The sequence below is a fragment of the Myxocyprinus asiaticus genome, chromosome 37 (assembly GCF_019703515.2).
Source record: "Myxocyprinus asiaticus isolate MX2 ecotype Aquarium Trade chromosome 37, UBuf_Myxa_2, whole genome shotgun sequence".
Lineage (NCBI taxonomy): Eukaryota > Metazoa > Chordata > Actinopteri > Cypriniformes > Catostomidae > Myxocyprinus > Myxocyprinus asiaticus.
Genome location: NC_059380.1, coordinates 9,251,670 through 9,272,146, shown reverse-complemented (window position 1 = coordinate 9,272,146; position 20,477 = coordinate 9,251,670). Strand labels below are relative to the sequence as shown.

Below are 20,477 nucleotides of genomic sequence, written 5' to 3'. Positions count from 1 at the left end.
CTCCTATAAAGCCCATATTTATAATTCATTGTAAAGGCATTATAAATACATTATACTGTATTCATAATTTCACATAATACACCCTATAAAATGTTATAACTTCACATAAATAATTGTAACTACAGTTTTAATACATTAGAATACTTAACCTATTCATTGTTATACCTTAAAGAGAATAATGCATTATAACACAATAAACATCCAATTTTATCCTCAGAAGCTAATAAAGTTAATTGCAAACAGCAAGTGCAGTCATGCAAAAAGCTTTATGATGTGAACATATACCATTATAAGTGGTCAATGCCCGCTTTAAAGTTACAAAAGCAATGTCATCTTATAAACAGCCATAACATAAACTTACAACAAACAATACATTACAAGTCATGCTTATATAATATAAGTTTTATAAAAATAAGATTCCAAAAAGATGCACAAACATTAAAATTTACTGAATAGAGTTTTTTATTCTTTATTGCATTAAAAGAAGTAACAAAGATTTGGCTACATGTGTGATTAACATGCAAAAAAAAAGAAAATCTCAAATGAGAGCTACTGATATGTTTTTTTACATTGTAGCTTTACAAGTGTTTTTTTTTTTTTTTGGTCTCCAAATTTACATTACATGTGTTTTTGTTTTGTTTTTTGAATTTTGTGCTTTTTAACTTCATTTTACAGGCTTGAGTTACAATGTCTTTTAACCACTTAAAAATATCTTAGGGATGTTTACAAAAAGACATTGCTTTGCCATTTTACTGAAAGCATATCTATACCTACCTATATATTTTAACATATAACATGTATTATAAAACATTACAAATGCATTATAATGCATTCAAAATGCCTTTACAATGCATTACAAATATGGGCTTCATAGAAAGTGCTACCAAAAAGGTTGAGCACAGCGTAACCTTATGCAGATGAGCAGCTACATGATGCAGCGGCTGCTAATGGGAATGTAGACAGGGATCAGCCTGATACAGTTAGTTACAGCAGTTGTGATGGAAAGCATATGGTTCTAGAAACCAACAGTAAAGGGTTTGAATTCACAACTTTTTGGTTACAAGCTCAAAGATGTAACCACAAGGCTGCAACATCAAATAGTTTTGCACTTTATAAAAGATATTAATTCTGTGAAGTGTCGATTAAAGCTTTGAGGTTAAACTTTTTGTACTGTAAGTACTGACTGATACGCGAGAGAAAATGACATCATCTGTACAGCAGGTGGAGCTGTGAGCTGATTTCATACACCCACCAACCTGATCAATAAGAGGCGGTGATAAATCTCTGTGCATGGCTTTATACATGTGCATACTGTACAATGCAGCCAACATTCATGGTGCTGACAGGTTAATCTCAATAGCTACGATCAAAGATTCAAGTTGTCACACACATGCATCAAATAAGCACACGAGCTTAAAGTTGACAAATGTGAACGCGAGTACGTGAGCAGGCGTGACCTGATTTATCAGTTTACATGTTCTATACATGTACAGTACATTGTTTTGTTTTTTTTAATAATCTGAGGAGAGAGGACACACCAGAAGAGGTAGTGAGCGATGCGCACATCACCGATAGCCCTTCTCAGCAGAAACCGCACTAGGTGACTGTCCAGATAGCACTCATACTTCAAAGCCTATGCAAAACAGAGAAAGAAAGTGGTTGGTGGGCGGAAGGGAGGAAGAAAAACAGATTACGGTTGGAAAGCGAAGGGAACTGAGACAAAAGTAACACGGGAATAGAGCAAGAGCATGAAAAAGGAAGTGAGATACAAGGCCTGTGTTACCTGCACTAACTGAGGAAGGAAGTCCAAAAGCTCAGGATCTGAGATGGAGTCCATCCACTGTACAGCTGTGCGCCTGCACTCCTGATCTGGAAACCTGGTTGGAAAAACATCAAAACAACATCTATCTTAACCCCTTAAAGGGATAGTTCACCCAAAAAATAAAATTCTCTCATCATTTACTCACCCTCATGCCATCTAAAATGTGTATAACTTCCTGTGTTCTGCAGAACACAAAGATTTTTAGAAGAATATATTAGCTCTGTAGGTCCTCACAATGCAAGTGAATGGTGGCCAGGCCTTATGAAGCTCCAAAAAGCAGATAAAGTCAGCATAAACACAATCCATCAAACTCCAGTGGTTAAATCTGGTCTTCTGAAGTGATCCAGTTGGTTTTGGGTGAGAACAGACCAAAATATAACTCCTTTTTCACTGTACATCTTGACAACAGTCTCCTTGGCGAATATGATTTCAAGTTCAATATACTTCCTATTGCGGCATCCAGCGCTATGCACATGCATCAAGCACTAGGAAGTGTAATCAAGCTTGATATCATGATCGTGCAACAAGATAACAATGGCAAGATGTACAGTGAAAAAGGAGTTACATTTTGATCTGTTCTCACCCAAAATGAACTGGATCACTTCAGAAGACATTGGTTAAACCACTGGAGTCTTATGAATTACTTTTATGCTGCCTTTACCTCCTTTTTGGAGCTTCAAAGGCCTAGCCACCATTCACTTGCATTGTATGGACCTACAGAGCCGAGATATTCTTCAAAAAATCTTAATTTGTGTTCTGCAGAAGATCTGGGATGGCATGAGTAAATTATGAGAATTTTCATTTTTGGGTGAACTATCCCTTTAAGGGACGCAAAACATAAAATTCTGTAATAATTTACTCAATTTACCCATGTTGCTGTTTTAAGCACTAAACAATGCAAGCTACAATAAATATGCTTTTCTCGTCGAGTTTCATTGAAAAATAACGTATATTTTGTGTTGTTTCTCACTAAATCAGATGCCTTCAGAAGACTTGGAATATGATGTACATGTCATGGACTACTTTTATGATACTTCTGGGTTTTTTTTAAGCTTTAAAGTAAGTAATTATCAAATGCCATTGTACTGAAAAGACAGACTGGGATTTTCATGCAAATTTTTCCTTTCGCTTTCTGCACAAGAAAGTATGGGTTTGGAAAGACATTTTTCATTTTTAAGTGAAGTTTTCCTTGAAGACAGAGGGTACTGGATGTCTACCCTGGCTTCTGCTCTCCACATGTGTTCTACTGGACAATTCTAAAGGTCAATTATTCATGGTCTACTCAAATCAGCTCTTCTGCCAGCCCTTGAAGGCCAGTCAAGCTCCATTTAGCCTGCACCTAAACAACAGAGCTAGCTGTTGCCATGGTTACCAAAACACTCACGTGGCATTCAGCAGGCCTAGGGCGTCCAGGTGGTTCATGCATCCCCACTGGCGAAGCAGGGCGTAGATGTCAGGCAGACATGCCCACTCCCAGCTGGGCGCGCTGGCCAGGACCAGTGTCAGTCGACCAGCGGCCTCCACGTGGCAGAAATAACGCTTCTCCCAGAGCAGACGCTTGTCCTCTGGACTCAACCTGCACAGAGAGACAGGCCAGAGAGTAATGAAACAGAACATTAGTGGATTAAACAATTCTTCCACAAACTTGATAAAAGTATAAAATACAGCAAGAGAGGAAGACACCAAAACCTTCTTCACTCAGCATTGATGGTAGCTCATGTAAATGAAGACAAACGCAGACATTTCACATGGGAGCTGAAGCATAACAGTGATATCCGGCAAGACTTTTCCAGATGCACAGCTACAGTGTATGTATGGTTTACAACCATATCATGCACAACATTGTATCGTAGCCCAAAAGAAAGACTGTTCAACTGGGTAAAAGGCAACAGCGAGAACTATTGGTATTGTAATTTATTATTCAGTTATGACAGGTCATGGGAGGTGCCTGCTATCCACTGAAAATGCTGAAAAATGACCAAACTGAATCTCTGCACAATGTAAGATGCAGGTTTTCTCTGTTTACACTGACATAGCAGAGCCTTCTTTGGACATTATAAGATCCTGAGTTCTGCCTCTGGAGGTAAACACTCAAAGGCTTCAGTCCAGGGTAAACATAAGTGTTTTTTTCATGAGTAGCTGTCAGAAACGAGGAGAACACACACACATATAGAGAAATGAGGGGTAATTAAGATATAGTCTGTACACACACTGAGCAACAACACCACCAATGCTACATTTAGGGCTGGGCAATATGACAGTCTATACCTTGCGATGATAAAAATGTGCTAACCGAGATGTTGATATACCATTTTTACAGCGGCTATCAGTGAGCAGGACTGTATTACATATTTTTAAATGTAAGAAACATGGAGAAATGGAAAAATATAGAGAGGGACGTGCCCAAAACAAGTCGAGATAAATAAGAACTTTTTAAGTGGTGTTGTTAGGCACAAAACAAAGTTCTGTTCTTTACGGTTTACAGTTGCCAAGCAATGCTGCAACTTGCCCAATTAATAGAATTAAACTGTCAGTATATCTACATTATTACAACAGCTTTGAATGATGCTTCTCCAATTTCAGAGCCGGAACTATACGTTTTATAACATTAGTTTAATGTTTTTTTTATTTTAACACCTGTTACAAAACGTGAAGCTGTTTTTGCACTGACGCCAGACATATCGTACATTCATCATTAATAGGGATAGGAAATCTTAAGGAATTTGACGATGCCAGATCTGATTTCTTAACAATTCCGGTTCCTTAATTTTTTATTTTTTTTTTTACTTTTGAGAAATAAACATTTGGAAATAAGAAATGAAATTCTTACTGGATTTACTGCCATCTGCAGACTGTTACCAAATTATAAAATAATTTCATATTTTATCCGAACAGATTCCTTCAAATGATGTTTACACAGACTTTTATTTTTACTTTTCATTTTATTCATTCAAACATTGATTTTTATAAAATACCACTTCTTATAACAAAACTCATAATGTCTATCTTGAACTGCACGTTGTCATATCATCAACCATCCAGTGATTATGAATTCTCTGAATTCTTGGTTCATTTCAAGTAGGACATGATGAAATATATGACCTGCTGCTCAGTAAGTTTTGATTCACTAAAGAGAACAAGGCTGATCAAAGTCATTTGTTCGGTAGGAAGCACTGTATGTTTTGTGCAGTAGATTCAAAAGAACTGACTCACAAGAGTTATTTGTTCGGGAATCAGTTGCACTATATCTTTCGCACTGCTGATTCAATAGCATTTTACTGTGCCGCTGAGTGGGAACAGGAAACACTGTCAGATTATTTTAGTGCGGGGTTGTGTCGGAATCGGCAAAAGGATTCACATTCGAGAACCATTAACTGAACCAAAAGTCATACAAATCTTTCGGTTCCGGTATTTTTTTAAAAACAGGTTTTGTGTAACAACTGGCTGTGACAAGGATGAGGGTGTGGCCATGAGGATGCACGCCCGGCGCTGAGTTGCCCAATCAGCGGGAGAGGGATGAGGGATGAGTGAGGGATGGATGAGAGAGAGAGAGAGAGAGAGAGAGAGAGAGAGAGGGAGAGAGGGGGAGGCGGCCGCTCTGTGTGTGTGTCGTTATGTTTCAGTTTATGACTCATTAAAGTCTTATTGTTTGTTCCTCCGGTTCTCGCATCCTCCTTTCCCGAACTTTTACACCAGTTTTCTGTTCCCAACCCTTGATATGCACCAAGACACTCCAGTCATGATGTGTTGAGGTCTTTGCTGTTGCTCTTTTTGGCCGTTGCCATGCATTGGTTATACAGTTTACATACACCATAGCCAAATACATTTAAACTTCGTTTTTCACAATTCCTGACATTTAATCATAGAAAACATTCCCTGTCTTAGGTCAGTTAGGATCACTACTTTAAGAATGTGAAATGTCAGAATAATAGTAGAGAGAATGATTTATTTCAGTGGTTTCTCCATCTAGGGATGACAGCCATAGGGTAGGACCTTTCATATCAGATTACCTTTGTTCCTGCTGGGTTGTAACCATAATGAGTCATCACACAGCTCAATGTACTGGGGGAAGGGTTCTGAAAGCTTTATATGGACAGACACATACTCTTCACTGCAACATGCATACGGGACCATCACTTGAGAACTACATATCCCACAATTCACAGGGGACTGGAGGAGTAGTATTGATTCCAGGCTGCAGTTGCCCAAGGCAATCCTGAAGCCCATCTGTGAATCAATAAGTAAAATTAAAAAAAACAATCTAAAGGCATTGAACATCTAGATAAATTTCCTAATCAGTGGTCTTGCTGGTGCAATAGCAGTAGACAACAAGGAAAATAATTTATTTTTTTACATTTTACTGAAGGTTAATACTTGGTTAGGGATTTTGACAAACGCCCTGTATATATATATATATATATATATATATATATATATATACACACACACACACACACACACACACACACACACACACACACACACACACACATACACACACACACACAGATCAGCCACAACATTAAAACCACCTATCTAAAATTGTGTAGGTCCCCCTCGCGCCGTCAAAACGGCACCAACTCGCATCTCAGAATAGCATGCTGAGATGATATTCTTCTTACCACAATAGTACAGAGCAGTTATCTGAGTTACCGTACACTTTGTCAGTTCGAACCAGTCTAGCCATTGTCCATTGACCTTTCTCATCAACAAGGCATTTCCGTTCACAGAACTGCCGCTCACTGGATGTTTTCGGCACCATTCAGAATAACTTCTAGAGACTGTTGTGTGTGAAAATCCCAGGAGATCAGCAGTTACAGAAATACTCAAACCAGCCCGTCTGGCACCAACAATCATCCATGTGATTATCTAACCAGCCAATCATGTGGCAGCAGTGCAGTGCATAAAATCATGCAGATACAGGTCAGGAACTTCAGTTATGTTCACATCAACCATCAGAATGGGTACAAAAAGTGATCAGTGATTTGGACCGTGGCATGATTGTTGGTGCCAGATGGGCTGGTTTGAGTATTTATGTAACTGCTGATCTCTTGGGATTTTCATGCACAACAGTCTCTAGAATTTACTCAGAATGGTGCCAAAAAAAAAAAAAAAAAAAAAAAAAGCATCCAGTGAGAGGCAGTTCTGTGGACAGAAAAGGCCAGACTGGTTCGAACTGAAAGTCTACAGTAACTCAGATAACCGCTCTGTACAATTGTGGTGAGAAGAATATCATCTCAGAATGCTATTCTGAGATGCGGGTTGGCGCTGTTTTGGCGGCACGAGGGGGACCTACACAATATTAGGCAGGTGGTTTTAATGTTGTGGCTGATCGGTGTGTGTGTGTGTGTGTGTGTGTGTGTGTGTGTGTGTGTGTGTGTGTGTGTGTGTGTGTATTATACATTATATATAGACTTAAGAGCGCATTGGGAATTGGGCATTCCAAATTGGGGAGAAAAGGGAGACAAAAACAAAAAGAAGAAAGAAAGAGCTCCACAGAGTCTGAGCAATAAAGAAAGAAAGGAGCAGAAAAAAAAATAACAGAGAGAGAAAGAGAGCGAGTGAGGAAGAACAGGGCCAGCTGGGGAGGATATCCACAGCATTTGAAGAACACCAAGCCCTGATGAAAAACCAGATAAGCCCTCATATTCAAAATATGGGGGAGAAAAGAAAACCATAAAGTGTTGAACCATGAAACCAGAAAGAGAAGATAAAGTTTTTTTTAAGTACAGTAAAAAAAAAAAAAAAAAAAAAAGAATGGAATCTATTAACACATGTACCTATAAAAACAGATATGAATGTACTGTACTGTATATGTTATGTTTAAGTAATAAGGTATGAGAGGTCAAATTAATTAAAATGTTGATATGCAATTTCAATATGTGCCATCCTTACACTATATAGTCTGACATAAAAACTAAGACTAATAATTTGCTTCTATGTTTGCTTTATGGTGATATACTCGGTAGCTATTGAAGATGAACACATTGTAGATTTTTTTTTTGTCTTGTGACATAGCTGTTACTAAATGTATGTTTTATAGAGGTAGGCCAATATTGATTTTACAGATTAATCCATGCCAATATAAACGTTCACCAAGTAATTTGTTTCCTCATATAAAAAGTTTGCTGCTTGAGTCCGCCATGACAGTTGTTGATTGAAAGAAGAAAATCTGCTCTAGCGCCCATTGTGGCAACACTGAGAATGCAGCGCATACTTGTGTTGTGTTATGAATTGAGCGCTGACACATTTCACAACGCAACGATGTGTGCAATCGAGTTTACGTAGCAAGATGCGTCTGTGTTCACGTACTTGCGTAGAGTATGTTTGGGCCTTTAGTGTGTCCAAATATTTCATCACTGAAAACATTCATCCATATTTTTATCCTCACTTCAACTTGCATATTTTTATTAGTTATTTTGATTAGATAATCAAGTGTTCAAAAATGAAGGGCATGCAAATAAAAATGTGCCTATATGGAAACTTGCCTCGTCAGCACATACATTATTGTGTCACTAACTTCATATCTTGTGAATAATAATAAACCTTATTCTTCAATAAACCTCATTTGGAAAATATGCATGCACAAAATCCTTCATCTGGTGAATATACAGGCTTTAAAAGCTTTACTTGATTAATACTTAATACGGAGCATTGTAACAGGGCCAAGTCGCCATCATTTCAAAATAAGAGTCCCTGGTGTGTTTCCGACTTGTTTATAGTTAAAAGTCCAGCGTTATCCACCAAATTGTCATTTTTCTTCTGGATATTATTGGGAATTTGGTTCAGCAATAAACTGCATCTGGAATTTTATTCCTTTTGGAGTCTTGTAGTGTCTTTATCTGTGCCCAACATAGTATTAGAAATAAATAAGAAATAAAAATTATAATATAAGAAATACATTTTTATGTATTTATTTTACTTGTTTTTAATCGGCTGATTAATCAGTTAGTTATCGGCCTTTCCCACCACCTTGGTCATCAGTATCGGCAAAATATCAGCCGACCTCTGGTATTTTAGCACAGCTGAAATGCTGTATTAAACAATTACCATCCAGGACCGAGCTATGCGCTTTATAACATATATTATAAATGTTTATACTGTATATAAAAGTTTGTATACTTTGGGAAGTGTATAAAATGGCATAAATGTTTCCCTTTTCTCTTTTTTTTCTTCTTTATAACTTATTCCATTACCACATAACACTTGAAATACACATTATATTGCTTAATTCTTCTGTGCTCTTAAAAGACATTCCTTTCAAAGTAATGTTCATATTGCAATTCTTCACTTACATAAACAAAATTAAAGGTGCTGTAAGCTATTTTAGCTGTTCAGGAACTTCCACCAGACCAACCGTTAAATTAGCCACGCCCCCATTATCCAAAACCCACACTCCAAAGACACGCACATATACAGAAACACTAGAGACTGTTGTGTTGGAGCAGATAGAGGGTGATGGGTCGTCCTGAGCATTCCGCCGTCCTACCCTGAGCGTTTCACGAGAGCAGGACACCGCACCTGCATTTACACGAGCATAAATGGTCTGCCCTGTGAACCTGTGCAATGATTGACAGGCATAAAGTCTTCTGATTGGCTAAACAAAAGATCTAGCCGCGACCCCCGCGTTTAATCGAGCCATGGGCATTTACAGAGACAAGTGTGATATTTCATGCACCCATTTCAGTGATATCTGACAGGTAATAGGGATGTTTTCTACATGTCATATCTTTAAAAAAAAAAAAAAAGAAATAAAAATAAAAAAAATGTAGTGGCCAAATATAAATGCATTTCACTATTTGGTCTAGAACAAGCTCCATTCCATTAGCTCTCCAGCCTTAAAACGGTAGTTCACCCAAAAATGAAAATTCTATCAATATTTAAGGGATAGGGATGGGCGAACTATCCGCTGTTATGCCTCCCAGAAAAGAGGTAGAATATGTCACCAAATGCCACAGCAATGTGTCTCATTCTCTCATGTGTGACTAAGATGAGCTCCTCAACAACACTCTGAGCTTCACACACAGAGACATGCTCCTTTTGGAGTGGAAAAGAGATCTTGTGCTGTGTGTCGCTGAAATATGAATTATAAAAAACAACAGATGTCTGAATTTGACAACATGAGCTGGTTGTTTGAGATCTCCAGACTGCAGCTAAATGTTGTCTCTTCCAAAATTGTAGATGACCCAGCTGTCATAAACTTATCTATTTAAAAAAAACTTAACACAACTGAATGCATTCTCTGTTGTGGACAAACGGTCACCAGCTATGTGTAATGCATAGGATAAGCATGTAGTCGAAAGGCCACAGATAATTATCAGTGTTTGCCAACCAAACCAGTTCACAGTGACACAATGGCCACTTCTCTTCTAGTGCTTTTAAATTTCAGTGCTACCTTCGACACCACAGATCATGACATTCTCTTGGATAGGCTTGAGAATTATGTTGGCATTTGCGGACTGGCATGGTTTAGGTCCTATCTATCAGACCGCTACCACTTTGTCGGTGTAAACGAGGAATTGTCAGACCAAACAATAGTTAAAGTATGGAGTGCCACAGGGATCAGATTTAGGACCTCTGCTTTTCTCCTTATATACTCTTCCCCTGGGAGACATTATCAGGAATCGTGGAATAAGTTTCCACTGTTATGCTGATGATACCCAACTCTTTATTTCTTCGAAACCAGACAAAATTTCACAATTCTCCAAATTAAAGAGTGTATTGATTTTCAACTGCGATTCACCTCACTGATCTACGCCGCATCACCTACTCTAATGATGGACTACATCCTTAAAATGGAATAAATAGACTATCAATTAATTGCCAACAAAAGCCTACATCAGCCAAATAACAAAGAACAATGCATCTGTGAGAATTTCTGCAGTTAATCCAGGATGGACTTCAAAGACATTATCATTAATCTTACAGTTCGTAGAAAATCATGTTGTTTAAACATTGGCCCTTAACACTTACTTAGTTTACTCATTTTAAACCATGACTACACACACACACACACAAAAATAAATATTGGCATTATATTCATGCTGTTTAGCCTGAGGGGATCTGGCCCCCACAGTGAGCATAGTTTCTCCCAAGGTTATTTTTCTCCATTAACCAACATCTTATGGAGTTTTGTGTTCCTTGCCACAGTCGCATTCTGCTTGCTCACTGGGGTTCTAAATACAATTATTATTTACTTATTTATTTTTTTACACAATCAACAAACATTTTTATCAAACTGCACAATGATGACTTTATAGATATTACATTTTCATTTTTTATTAAAGCATGATTTTCTGTAAAGCTGCTTTGAAATGATGTGTGTTGTAAAAAAGCGCTATACAAATAAAAATAACTTGCCTTGTGTGCACTACCATTACATGACAGAGCTAGAATGATCAAGTGGCATGTACAGACTCAAAAGCTTAGCAAAAACCAGAGCCTAGGAATTGTTATATAAATATATATATATATATATATATATACACGTTTAAGACCTTGAACTGCCTTTCATATTGTCATACTGACAATATTCATGGGCCCCCAATATTCAAATAATGGTTGATCAATATGGGTCTTTCACTGACCGATTCTTAAATACACCATGAAACCAAAATTGGACTCTTGATATGCTAGTGTAATTCAAAAACTCTTCTAAAAGTTCTTCTGAATTGCCCTCAAAATTATTGATGACTTATCTGGTACTATACTGATTTTTGCCCACTTAAATGTTGAATAGAATGAGAATGTTCCTCCCCCTGCAACCCAACAGTAAGTAGTAAATCATCAGTTCATGATCTTGAATATTTGTTTGTATCCTTGAAGCTGTGCCATGTGAATCAAGGTTATTATATACAGCATTTTAGATACTAACATCGCCTTTTACAGGGGATGATCTGAAACACATTAAATTATGACAACGCATATTAGGTCAGGACGCAGAAGTAGCTTCAAGAGATCAGACAGCCAACTTACCAGAAAAGAGACTTCTTGTGCAGGACATCATGCAGCTGACTCTGGCTGACCTGGTCCAGGCGGGAGAACTCATACTGGGGACTGAACTCTGCAGGAGCAGGGGTGCTGAAGCGTACTTCGAATGAAGAAGTGGGAAAGTCCACCTAAAAAGACAATGCACAAAATTAATTTCTTCATTGGACTCTTTACTGTATGGCTCAGACTAAATGCTTAATTCTGTTTTGTTGCTTACAACTAACAGATAGCAGACTGTTGTTATTAGAAGATAAAACAGCTATCAAAAGGTACATTTTCTCCAGCTTATGGGTTTTAAAAATGGGGTAAAAGTGAAATTAGAAGGTTTATGATCCAAAGCAAAAGCTTAAGTTCACGGTTACGACTGGCAGCTGTTTCAACATACGCATTGAAAGCTGTAACAAATCTCCTGGAGGGATGCTGCCCGATGAACAGCTGAGGCTTTCACCTTAAACATGCCAAGTTCAATACCGCCAACACTGAACGCCAATGCAAGATATACTACACCCACTAAGCTAAAGACATACTAAAACTGCAGCCACGTGGAACCAGTGCAAGGGAGGAAACAAAATCAGATTTGAAATCAAGAAAACCATATCAGCATGATGAAAAAGGCTTTAAATGCTGGTTCATGATTGGGATATCTGGGTCTGTTTTCACACTTGAGCATCTGTCAGTGCAAGTTGAAATCCATCCAATCATTATTGCCATATGCCTCTTAGCATCACACTTCACCCATTAGCAGAGCAGAACACACTGCAACTAATGAACACTGAAGTCTACCATCCACTTCATGACTTTCACACCAAATGTTCCCTCTGGGGCTGTTTGTATGCACTGCATTGAATATGCTTTTTCTACCACAAAGATTTTATATTTAATGACTTTAAAAGATGTCAAGTGGTGTAATCATCAAGCAAAAGGTATTAAAATACTCTCCTTATTCTTAATCTTTAATTTCAAATAGGTTTTTGAACATATCTGTTTTGTGTGTGTTAAAATATCCAGAGTTTTTAAGGTATGATTATCGGGGGCCTGGGTATCTCGGGTGAGTATTGACGCTGACTAAGATCTCAGTGATTTGACCTTGGCATGATTGTTGGTGCCAGATGGTCTGGTTTGAGTATTTCTGTAACTTTACACACAAAAGGTTGGTAAGTGAGTTTATCACACTAAAAAGTTTACACACATATTGTTCGTGTCTCGTGGCTATTCTTTTGAAAATGTATTTTAACGTTCAAAAATTGGCCCGCGTTCACTTCCAATGTAAGTGCCTCACTGTATTTTTTTTTTTAAAGGAGAACCAAGTCAAAATTAATTTTTGTTAATAAATATTATGCCACAAATGCTGTCGATTAAGCTAAACTTGTATTGAACCCGGAACATTCCTTTAGGCCCCAGAAAAAATATCAAAACTAACTTGAATTAAATTGAAAACATGTGATGACAGCAGAAGTGCATTCAAGTAACTGTCTTTGTATTTTTTAATAATTTACTACATCCAGACCAAAAAATTAATAAATTAAAAATAGCATCACATCATTGATCGTAAGACCTGCAAACCAGCCCAGGCTGTTTTAAGCTATTTGTTTGTTTTTTGTTTGTTCGTTTTTTCAGCAGGGAAAAGGGATAGAACTGCTGGATTGATAAAGTGGGACTTGGCAAGGTGTGAAAATCTTGAACAATCCCAAAGACTTTCCAATGAAAATTGTAAACTAAATGAATGGGAAAAGGAAAAGAATGTAAGAAATGGGGTCAGAGAAAGTAAGAGAGAGAAAAGCAGCGACAGATAGGACAAAGAGAGCACACGTTAGGCAGGAGTTTTAACGAGCCCCAGATGTGCCATTAACCCCAGCTGCATCTTTGCGGTGGGGCAGCTGAACAGGCAGATTGCAGGGACTGACTGAGCTGCCACCTCACACTGAATAACCTGAATAGTCCCAGCACCTTAATGAGGGGCAGAGCCTACTGAATAATCACAGGACCCGGCTTTGCTCCTAGTTTAAACTGCACAGACCACTGCCCTCAGACAAAGCCATGCCAATCGGGCACAAAAGAGCCCAGTTGGCACTGCCATGGGCTGGCTTGGCACATGGAGATAGCAGAGAAAAGAATGAGGTTTGTATGTTAGGAGGCCTAAGCAAAGGGAATTTCACAGAGACCCAGTCTGTGCAAGAAGAAAACCATGCACACACGTGATTTACTGCACAAATTCAAGACAGTACCAGTGGGGGGGTAGGGTTGAATCGATAACAAAATTTATGTGCATACTAGGCATAGTAAGTCACCAGACAGAAGTAGATTTCTGCAACAGTGCTCACTCACATTCTATACAAACTGCATGAAAACAAACAGGAAATGGAAACACTCAACATAAAGCTGCAATAATTATATAACAACTTTCTGAAGGTTTTCTCATTAATGTTTGTACAAAACTAGAGTCCAATATATTTTAAACTTGTTGAGCTTTGATGATACTTTGTAATTCTGCCATACAAAGAGTGCAAATGACTTTGGTTAAACATCCCATCTGGATTTGATTTATAGATTAATTACAGCATGAAACTAAACTAACATCTAATTTATTTCAAGTGTCAATGCATTCACTTTTATGCATCAAGTAACTGCTTGAATTGGCAAACTGTGCAGAGTAGCAACACTTTAATGTGCCAAAATTTGAAAATGATGCAAATCTAATGAGAAGTGCTATTTACAGAGAGCGGCAGTGAAAGGTCATGTATGAATATGTTAACAGAAGATATTAATGCATGTGGAGGAAGTGACTCAGTGTGCACAGGGAGGTCTGGGGTGACAGGTCTTAGGTGTTTGTGAAAAGTTTCTGAGAGTGCATGTGTGTTTTACTGATATGATGTTTCCTGCACCACTAATCAAAAACAGCAGCACTACTGCTACACCTACATTGTCACGGCAAAAGAAATTATACTTTATCTGTCTAGTAGTTAGTTGCAGTACGAAATCGTTGTGATGAGAAAGAGAAACTGGGTACTGTGAAATAATTCAAAAACAATAAATCAGACCACATATCTTGAATGTTTTTTGACAGTGCACGCAAAAGCAAACATTCAGAGTGATCAGTGAAGACATAGTTACGTACAAATTACCCTTATGAGCATTTAAAGAAATGGTCAAAAAGACTTACGAATCAGTCAAGAATTCACAAGTTACCAGTTTGCAATTGTTCTGAGTCATTCAATCGCTGAATTGGAGCAGTTACTGAACATCTGACTCACTGAACGACAACAGCTCACCCAAAAATGAAAATTCTGTCATCATTTACTCACCCTCATGTTGTTCCAAAGTTTTATGACGTCCTTTATTCCATGGAACACAAAAGGAGATTTTAGGCAGAAAGAAACTCTTTTATTGCATCTTTTTTATTTATTTATTTATTTTATTTTTTTGACATAGAATCAAAGTGAATGGTGACTGATACTTTGGTGATCTCCTTTTGTGTTCCACAGAAGAAAACAAGTCATACAGGTTTGAAAAAATGTGACTGAATAATTATGCAATTTCCATTTTTTGGGGTAAACTATGCATTTAAGGTTTGTGAGACTTAAATCTTATGTATTAAATTAAAATTAATTTAGTTTAGGGTATTCTTAGGAAACATTTGTGTTTTACCCCACTCCTAAAATAGAATTAGAGCAAAACCATAAAAACAGTTTGATCTAGTTTTGTATTTTTTTAAACACTTTTTTCTGTGCATACCGTTTTACCAAGGTGCGTATAGATGTGTATAGAAGCTGTGAGAATTTTGTAATGCTCTCTCTCTGCAAAGTTATCTGACCTACTTTTAGGATCTTGAGCAGGCAGAGGGACAATCCCTTCCTACATTTTCACAAGCATACTTGCCTGACCTTATTACCGGCAAAGCTATGAGCCAAACTTGAAATATACCTTCAAAACATAATCCTTTATCTGCCAAGACACATGTCTTTAAAACATACCACTTCTCTCTTATAAATATAGAGAAGGTATGCAAATAACCTTGGACAACAGGAAAAAGTGAGATGGTTTGTTTTAACAGGAAGGCTCATCCTTAGACCTGATAACGGCCTATTTGGCATGTTGCAGTCTCCAGAATAAGAGGCGGATTAACCAAAATAAGATAAGAGACAAATTTGTGAAGGAAAAGAAGTTTGCTGTGTACACTCACTGACCACTTTATCAGGAACACCTTTAAACCTAGTTATTCATGTGATTATCTAATCAGCCAATCGTGTGGCAGCAGTGCAGTGCATAAAACCATGCAGACATGGGTCAGAAGCTTCAGTTAATGTTCACATCAACCAACAGATTGGGGAAAAAAATGTGATCTCAGTGATTTCGACTGTGGCATGATTGTTGGTGCAAGACGGGCTGGTTTGAGTATTTCTGTAACAGCTAATCTCCTGGGATTTTCACACGTAACAGTCTCTTGAGTTTTCTCAGAATGGTGCGAAAAACAAAAAACATCTAGTGAACAGCAGTTGTGCGAACGGAATGCCTTGTTGATGAGAGAGGTCAACGGAGAATGGCCAGACTGGTTCGAGCTGACAGAAAGGCTACGGTAGCCTCTCTGTACAATTGTAGTGAGCAGAATAGCATCTCAGAATGCACAACATGTCAAACCATGAGGCGAATGGGCTACAAGAGTAGAAGACCCCATTGGGCACTTTATAAGGACCATTGTGTTCCTAATAAAGTGCTCAGTGAGTGTATATGCTCATTCAAATGGGTGAGTCAGGTTTAAATGTTCTATATAATAAGCAAAAAATAGTGTACTGTAAGATTACACAATGGACCGAACCTGGAGGATGACGCTGTCTGGCTGGCTAAAGTTGGGCGTACTGGAACGAGCATTTCCACTGCCTGTATTTGAAGGCCAGAGACCAAGAAGCTTCCTCCCACATGTCAGAACACTGAGGAAGAGGGAAAACAGGGGGCTTGAACAACACTTAACATCCGTTTACAGACGCACAAAACAAGCAACAACAGGATATGGACAAGGATGGAGTATAAATACATACATACCTGGCCCACTAAGTATGTTTGTGAATTATTTGTTTTGCATTTATCGTACGTGAAGCGGTAAATACAGTTGAAGTCAGAAGTTTACATAAACCGTAGCCAAATGAATTTAAACTCAGTTTTTCACATGTCCTGACATTTAATCTTAGAAAACATTGCCTGTCTTATGTCAGTTAGGATCACTACTTCATTTAAGAATGTGAAATGTCAAAATAATAGCAGAGAGAATGATTTATTTCAGCTTTTATTTCTTTCATTACATTCCCAGTGGGTCAGAAGTTTACATACACTTTGTTAATATTTGGTAGCATTGCCTTTAAATTGTTTAAATTGGGTAAAACTTTTTTGGTAGCCTTCCACAAGCTTCTCACAATAAGTTGCTGAAATTTTGGCCCATTCCTCCAGATAGAACTGGTGTAACTGAGTCAGGTTTTTAGGCCTCCTTGCTCGCACACACTTCTTCAGTTCTGCCCACAAATTTTCTATCGGATTGAGGTCAGGGCTTTGTGATGGCCACTCCAATACCTTAACTTTGTTGTCCTTAAGCCACTTTGCCTCAACTCTGGAGGTATGCTTGGGGTCATTGTGCATTTGGAAGGCCCATTTGCAACCAAGCTTTACCTTCCTGGCTGATGTCTTGAGATGTTGCTTCAATATATCCACACAAGTTTCCTTCCTCATGATGCCATCTATTTTGTGAAGTGCACCGGTCCCTCCTGCAACAAAGCACCCCCACAACATGAAGCTGCCACCCCCATGTTTCACGGCTGGGATCTTCGGCTTGCAAGTCTTACTGTTTTTCCTACAAACATAACGATGGTCATTATGGCCAAACAGTTCAGTTTTTGTTTCATTAGACCAGAGGAAATTTCTCCAAAAAGTAAGATCTTTATCCCCATGTGCACTTGCAAACTGTAGTCTGGCTTTTTATGGCGATTTTGGAGCAGTGGCTTCTTCCTTGCTGAGCAGCCTTTCAGGTTATGTCGATATAGGACTCGTTTTACTGTGGATATAAATACTTGTCTACCTGTTTCCTCCAGCATCTTCACAAGGTCCTTTGCTGTTGTTCTGGGATTGATTTGTACTTTTTGCTCCAAACTACGCTCATCTCTAGGAGACAGAATGCGTCTCCTTCCTGCACAGTCCCATGGTGTTTATACTTGCGTACAATTGTTTGGCATTCTAGAGTACCTTCATTCATTTGGAAATTGCTCCCAAGAATGAACCAGACTTGTGGAGGTCCACAATTTTTTTTTTCTGAGGTCTTGGCTGATTTCTTTTGATTTTCCCATGATGTCAAGCAAAGAGGCACTGAGTTTGAGGGTAGGCCTTAAAATACATCCACAGGTACACCTCCAATTGACTCAATTAGCCTAATTGGCTAACTGCCTAAAGGCTTGACATCATTTTCTGAAATTTTCCAGAAAAATAAAGGCACAGTTAACTTAGTGTATGTAAACTTCTGACCCACTGGAATTGTGATATAGTCAATTAAAAGTGAAACAGAGTGTCTGTAAACAATTGTTGGAAAAATTACAAAGTAGATGTCCTAAATGACTTGCCAAAACTATAGTTTGCTAATTTGAAATCTGTGGAGTGGTTAAAAAATTAGTTTGAATGACTTCAACATAAGTGTATGTAAACTTCTGACTTCAACTGTATTTTGCAAGTAATGTTACATGGACTGCACACACAAATCCTTAAACAAACATGTCAACCTTCCAAAGAAACTGAAAAAAGTCAACAACTCGCAGCTCAGCTGTTGAGTATATCATTTCGTACAGTTCAAACTTCCAAAAGATGGAAGTCAGAGGTGACATTACGCTAAAAGCATGAGACTTTGAGTTTGACCTAGATTAAAAGCCATTTACTTTGACTAGTCAAGAGTTGGTTCATTAGATATTTGTGTTTGGCTGCTTCAAACTTATTTCACATTTGCTTTTACATAAACTCAATTTGACATACACTAAGAAATCCTTTTTGGAGTGTGTGTGGGGTTTGTAGGCCACTGTATACTTGCAGCAGTCGGCCTGTTGATCGCCACAACTGCTTTAATGTAGGAGGTGAGTATCAGCAGAACTCTAGCGCTTAAAGAGTCTGTTTTCATGCCCTCCAGTAAAAGATACACTCAACAAAATCAGATCAATTCTTACTGTCTAAAGTTGAATAGGGGCATGGTGACCCAGCCAAGAGCTTCTATACTGCGTTTCTGCTTGCTCTTCTCCTCCACCCCGCCAGGAGGTGGCAAAGGGGTGGCGTATATAGTCACGGTCAGCTGTGACTCCCTTGGCAACTGGTTGATCTGGACAGGGAAGCAAACTCTATATTTTGAAATAGAGGGAGAACAATTAAAAATTTGATATTTAAACAGTAAAAAATAAAAAAACATTATTCACAGCAAAAACGACGAGTGGTGCAATGGCGAGGTGTTAGGCCATATTATCATTTGGCTATAATATATATATATCATGGTTTACTTGAAAAAAACATGTCTTGGTAGGTTATTGTACACATGCGGACCAGTATAGAACTGTTGCCTATTTAGACCAGTGTCTAATTTGGGCCACATTTAAAAGGTCATGTGAACAAATGATTGGAGTAGAAAATCATAATTAGGCACATACGGTGCAAACGTGTTTTTGAAATGTAAATGTGTTTCGATCAGTGATAAAAAGGTTCCCCCCATGTGTGTTCACACTGCAGAATACATTTTTGTGGTACAAAAAAAATGACAGTTCATCTTAAAAAACAGTTTTCACAAACGAAGCATAGACTTGTTTATTTCAAAAGACGTCCTGAGAGAGGGAGGAGTTCTGAGAGTGATTCACAACGCCTCCGCTTTGAGTTACAACAGTATATTTACACCTACTTACCGGAGTCTAAATATACTGAGCAGGATGGAGACATTAAATGACAACTGTCTACTAAAATACCCCAAGACAATACCATAACTCTACAATAAGGGGGCAGAGTACAGAAAATAGCTACAGGAAGCTGAGCAGGACCATCTATTTTGAAAAAGTCGTCTGAAGTACTAGGTAAACAAACCAAGATCTAACATGTGACTTTGTCCTGATAACTTTCATGTATAATGGAGCAGAGGAATCCAGCAACACTTGCAGTGATAAACTTTATTGTACTTTAAAACGTGTTATTTATTTTAAAGTCCAATACATTTATCACTGCAAGTGTTGCTGGATTCCTCTGCTCCATTCCGGTTGTTTCTATACATGCACCTTGTAGCGCCAGATCTATTTCTACAACTTTCATGTATAACCCATTTGTTTTCAACAAATCACATAGATTGTACTGAAGGGAGGGTGTAGCATGTGTTTGGAGTTGGCATCAGGCTCACCTCTGGTCCCAAACCACCAAATGGAACAGATATTTGCTGACTGACTGTTTACTGGTGTGCTGGGGTGCACAGAGCTCCACCCCCCCATGGGTGAGAGAACAAGACAGGAAGAAATTTTCATAGCTGTGGATGTATTTGTGAAAGACAGAAAAAGTGAGATCAGCAAATGGCAGCTAAAAAGAAGACATTATACATTACTGACTTTTCAATAAATCATGAATATTGGAAGAGAATCAAGAGAACAGCATAAAAATGAAGAACAAAATGAAGATCTGC

The 20,477-nt window shown here is 38.2% G+C and overlaps 1 protein-coding gene across 2 annotated transcripts in view; it reads right to left on the bottom strand.

Annotated features, from left to right (window-relative positions):
* Positions 1 to 20,477, bottom strand: part of LOC127427946 (phosphatidylinositol 4-phosphate 3-kinase C2 domain-containing subunit beta-like) — a 71,559-nt gene that overhangs the window by 13,405 nt on the left and 37,677 nt on the right. For both annotated transcript variants that reach the window (XM_051675897.1, XM_051675896.1), the window contains 7 exons: positions 20,202 to 20,324; positions 19,000 to 19,167; positions 16,626 to 16,737; positions 11,798 to 11,940; positions 3,207 to 3,398; positions 1,784 to 1,877; positions 1,539 to 1,633 (listed from right to left, as the gene is read on the bottom strand). In XM_051675897.1, coding sequence (XP_051531857.1) covers positions 1,539 to 1,633; positions 1,784 to 1,877; positions 3,207 to 3,398; positions 11,798 to 11,940; positions 16,626 to 16,737; positions 19,000 to 19,167; positions 20,202 to 20,324 — 927 coding nt within the window. The remainder of the gene's footprint in view (positions 1 to 1,538; positions 1,634 to 1,783; positions 1,878 to 3,206; positions 3,399 to 11,797; positions 11,941 to 16,625; positions 16,738 to 18,999; positions 19,168 to 20,201; positions 20,325 to 20,477) is intronic.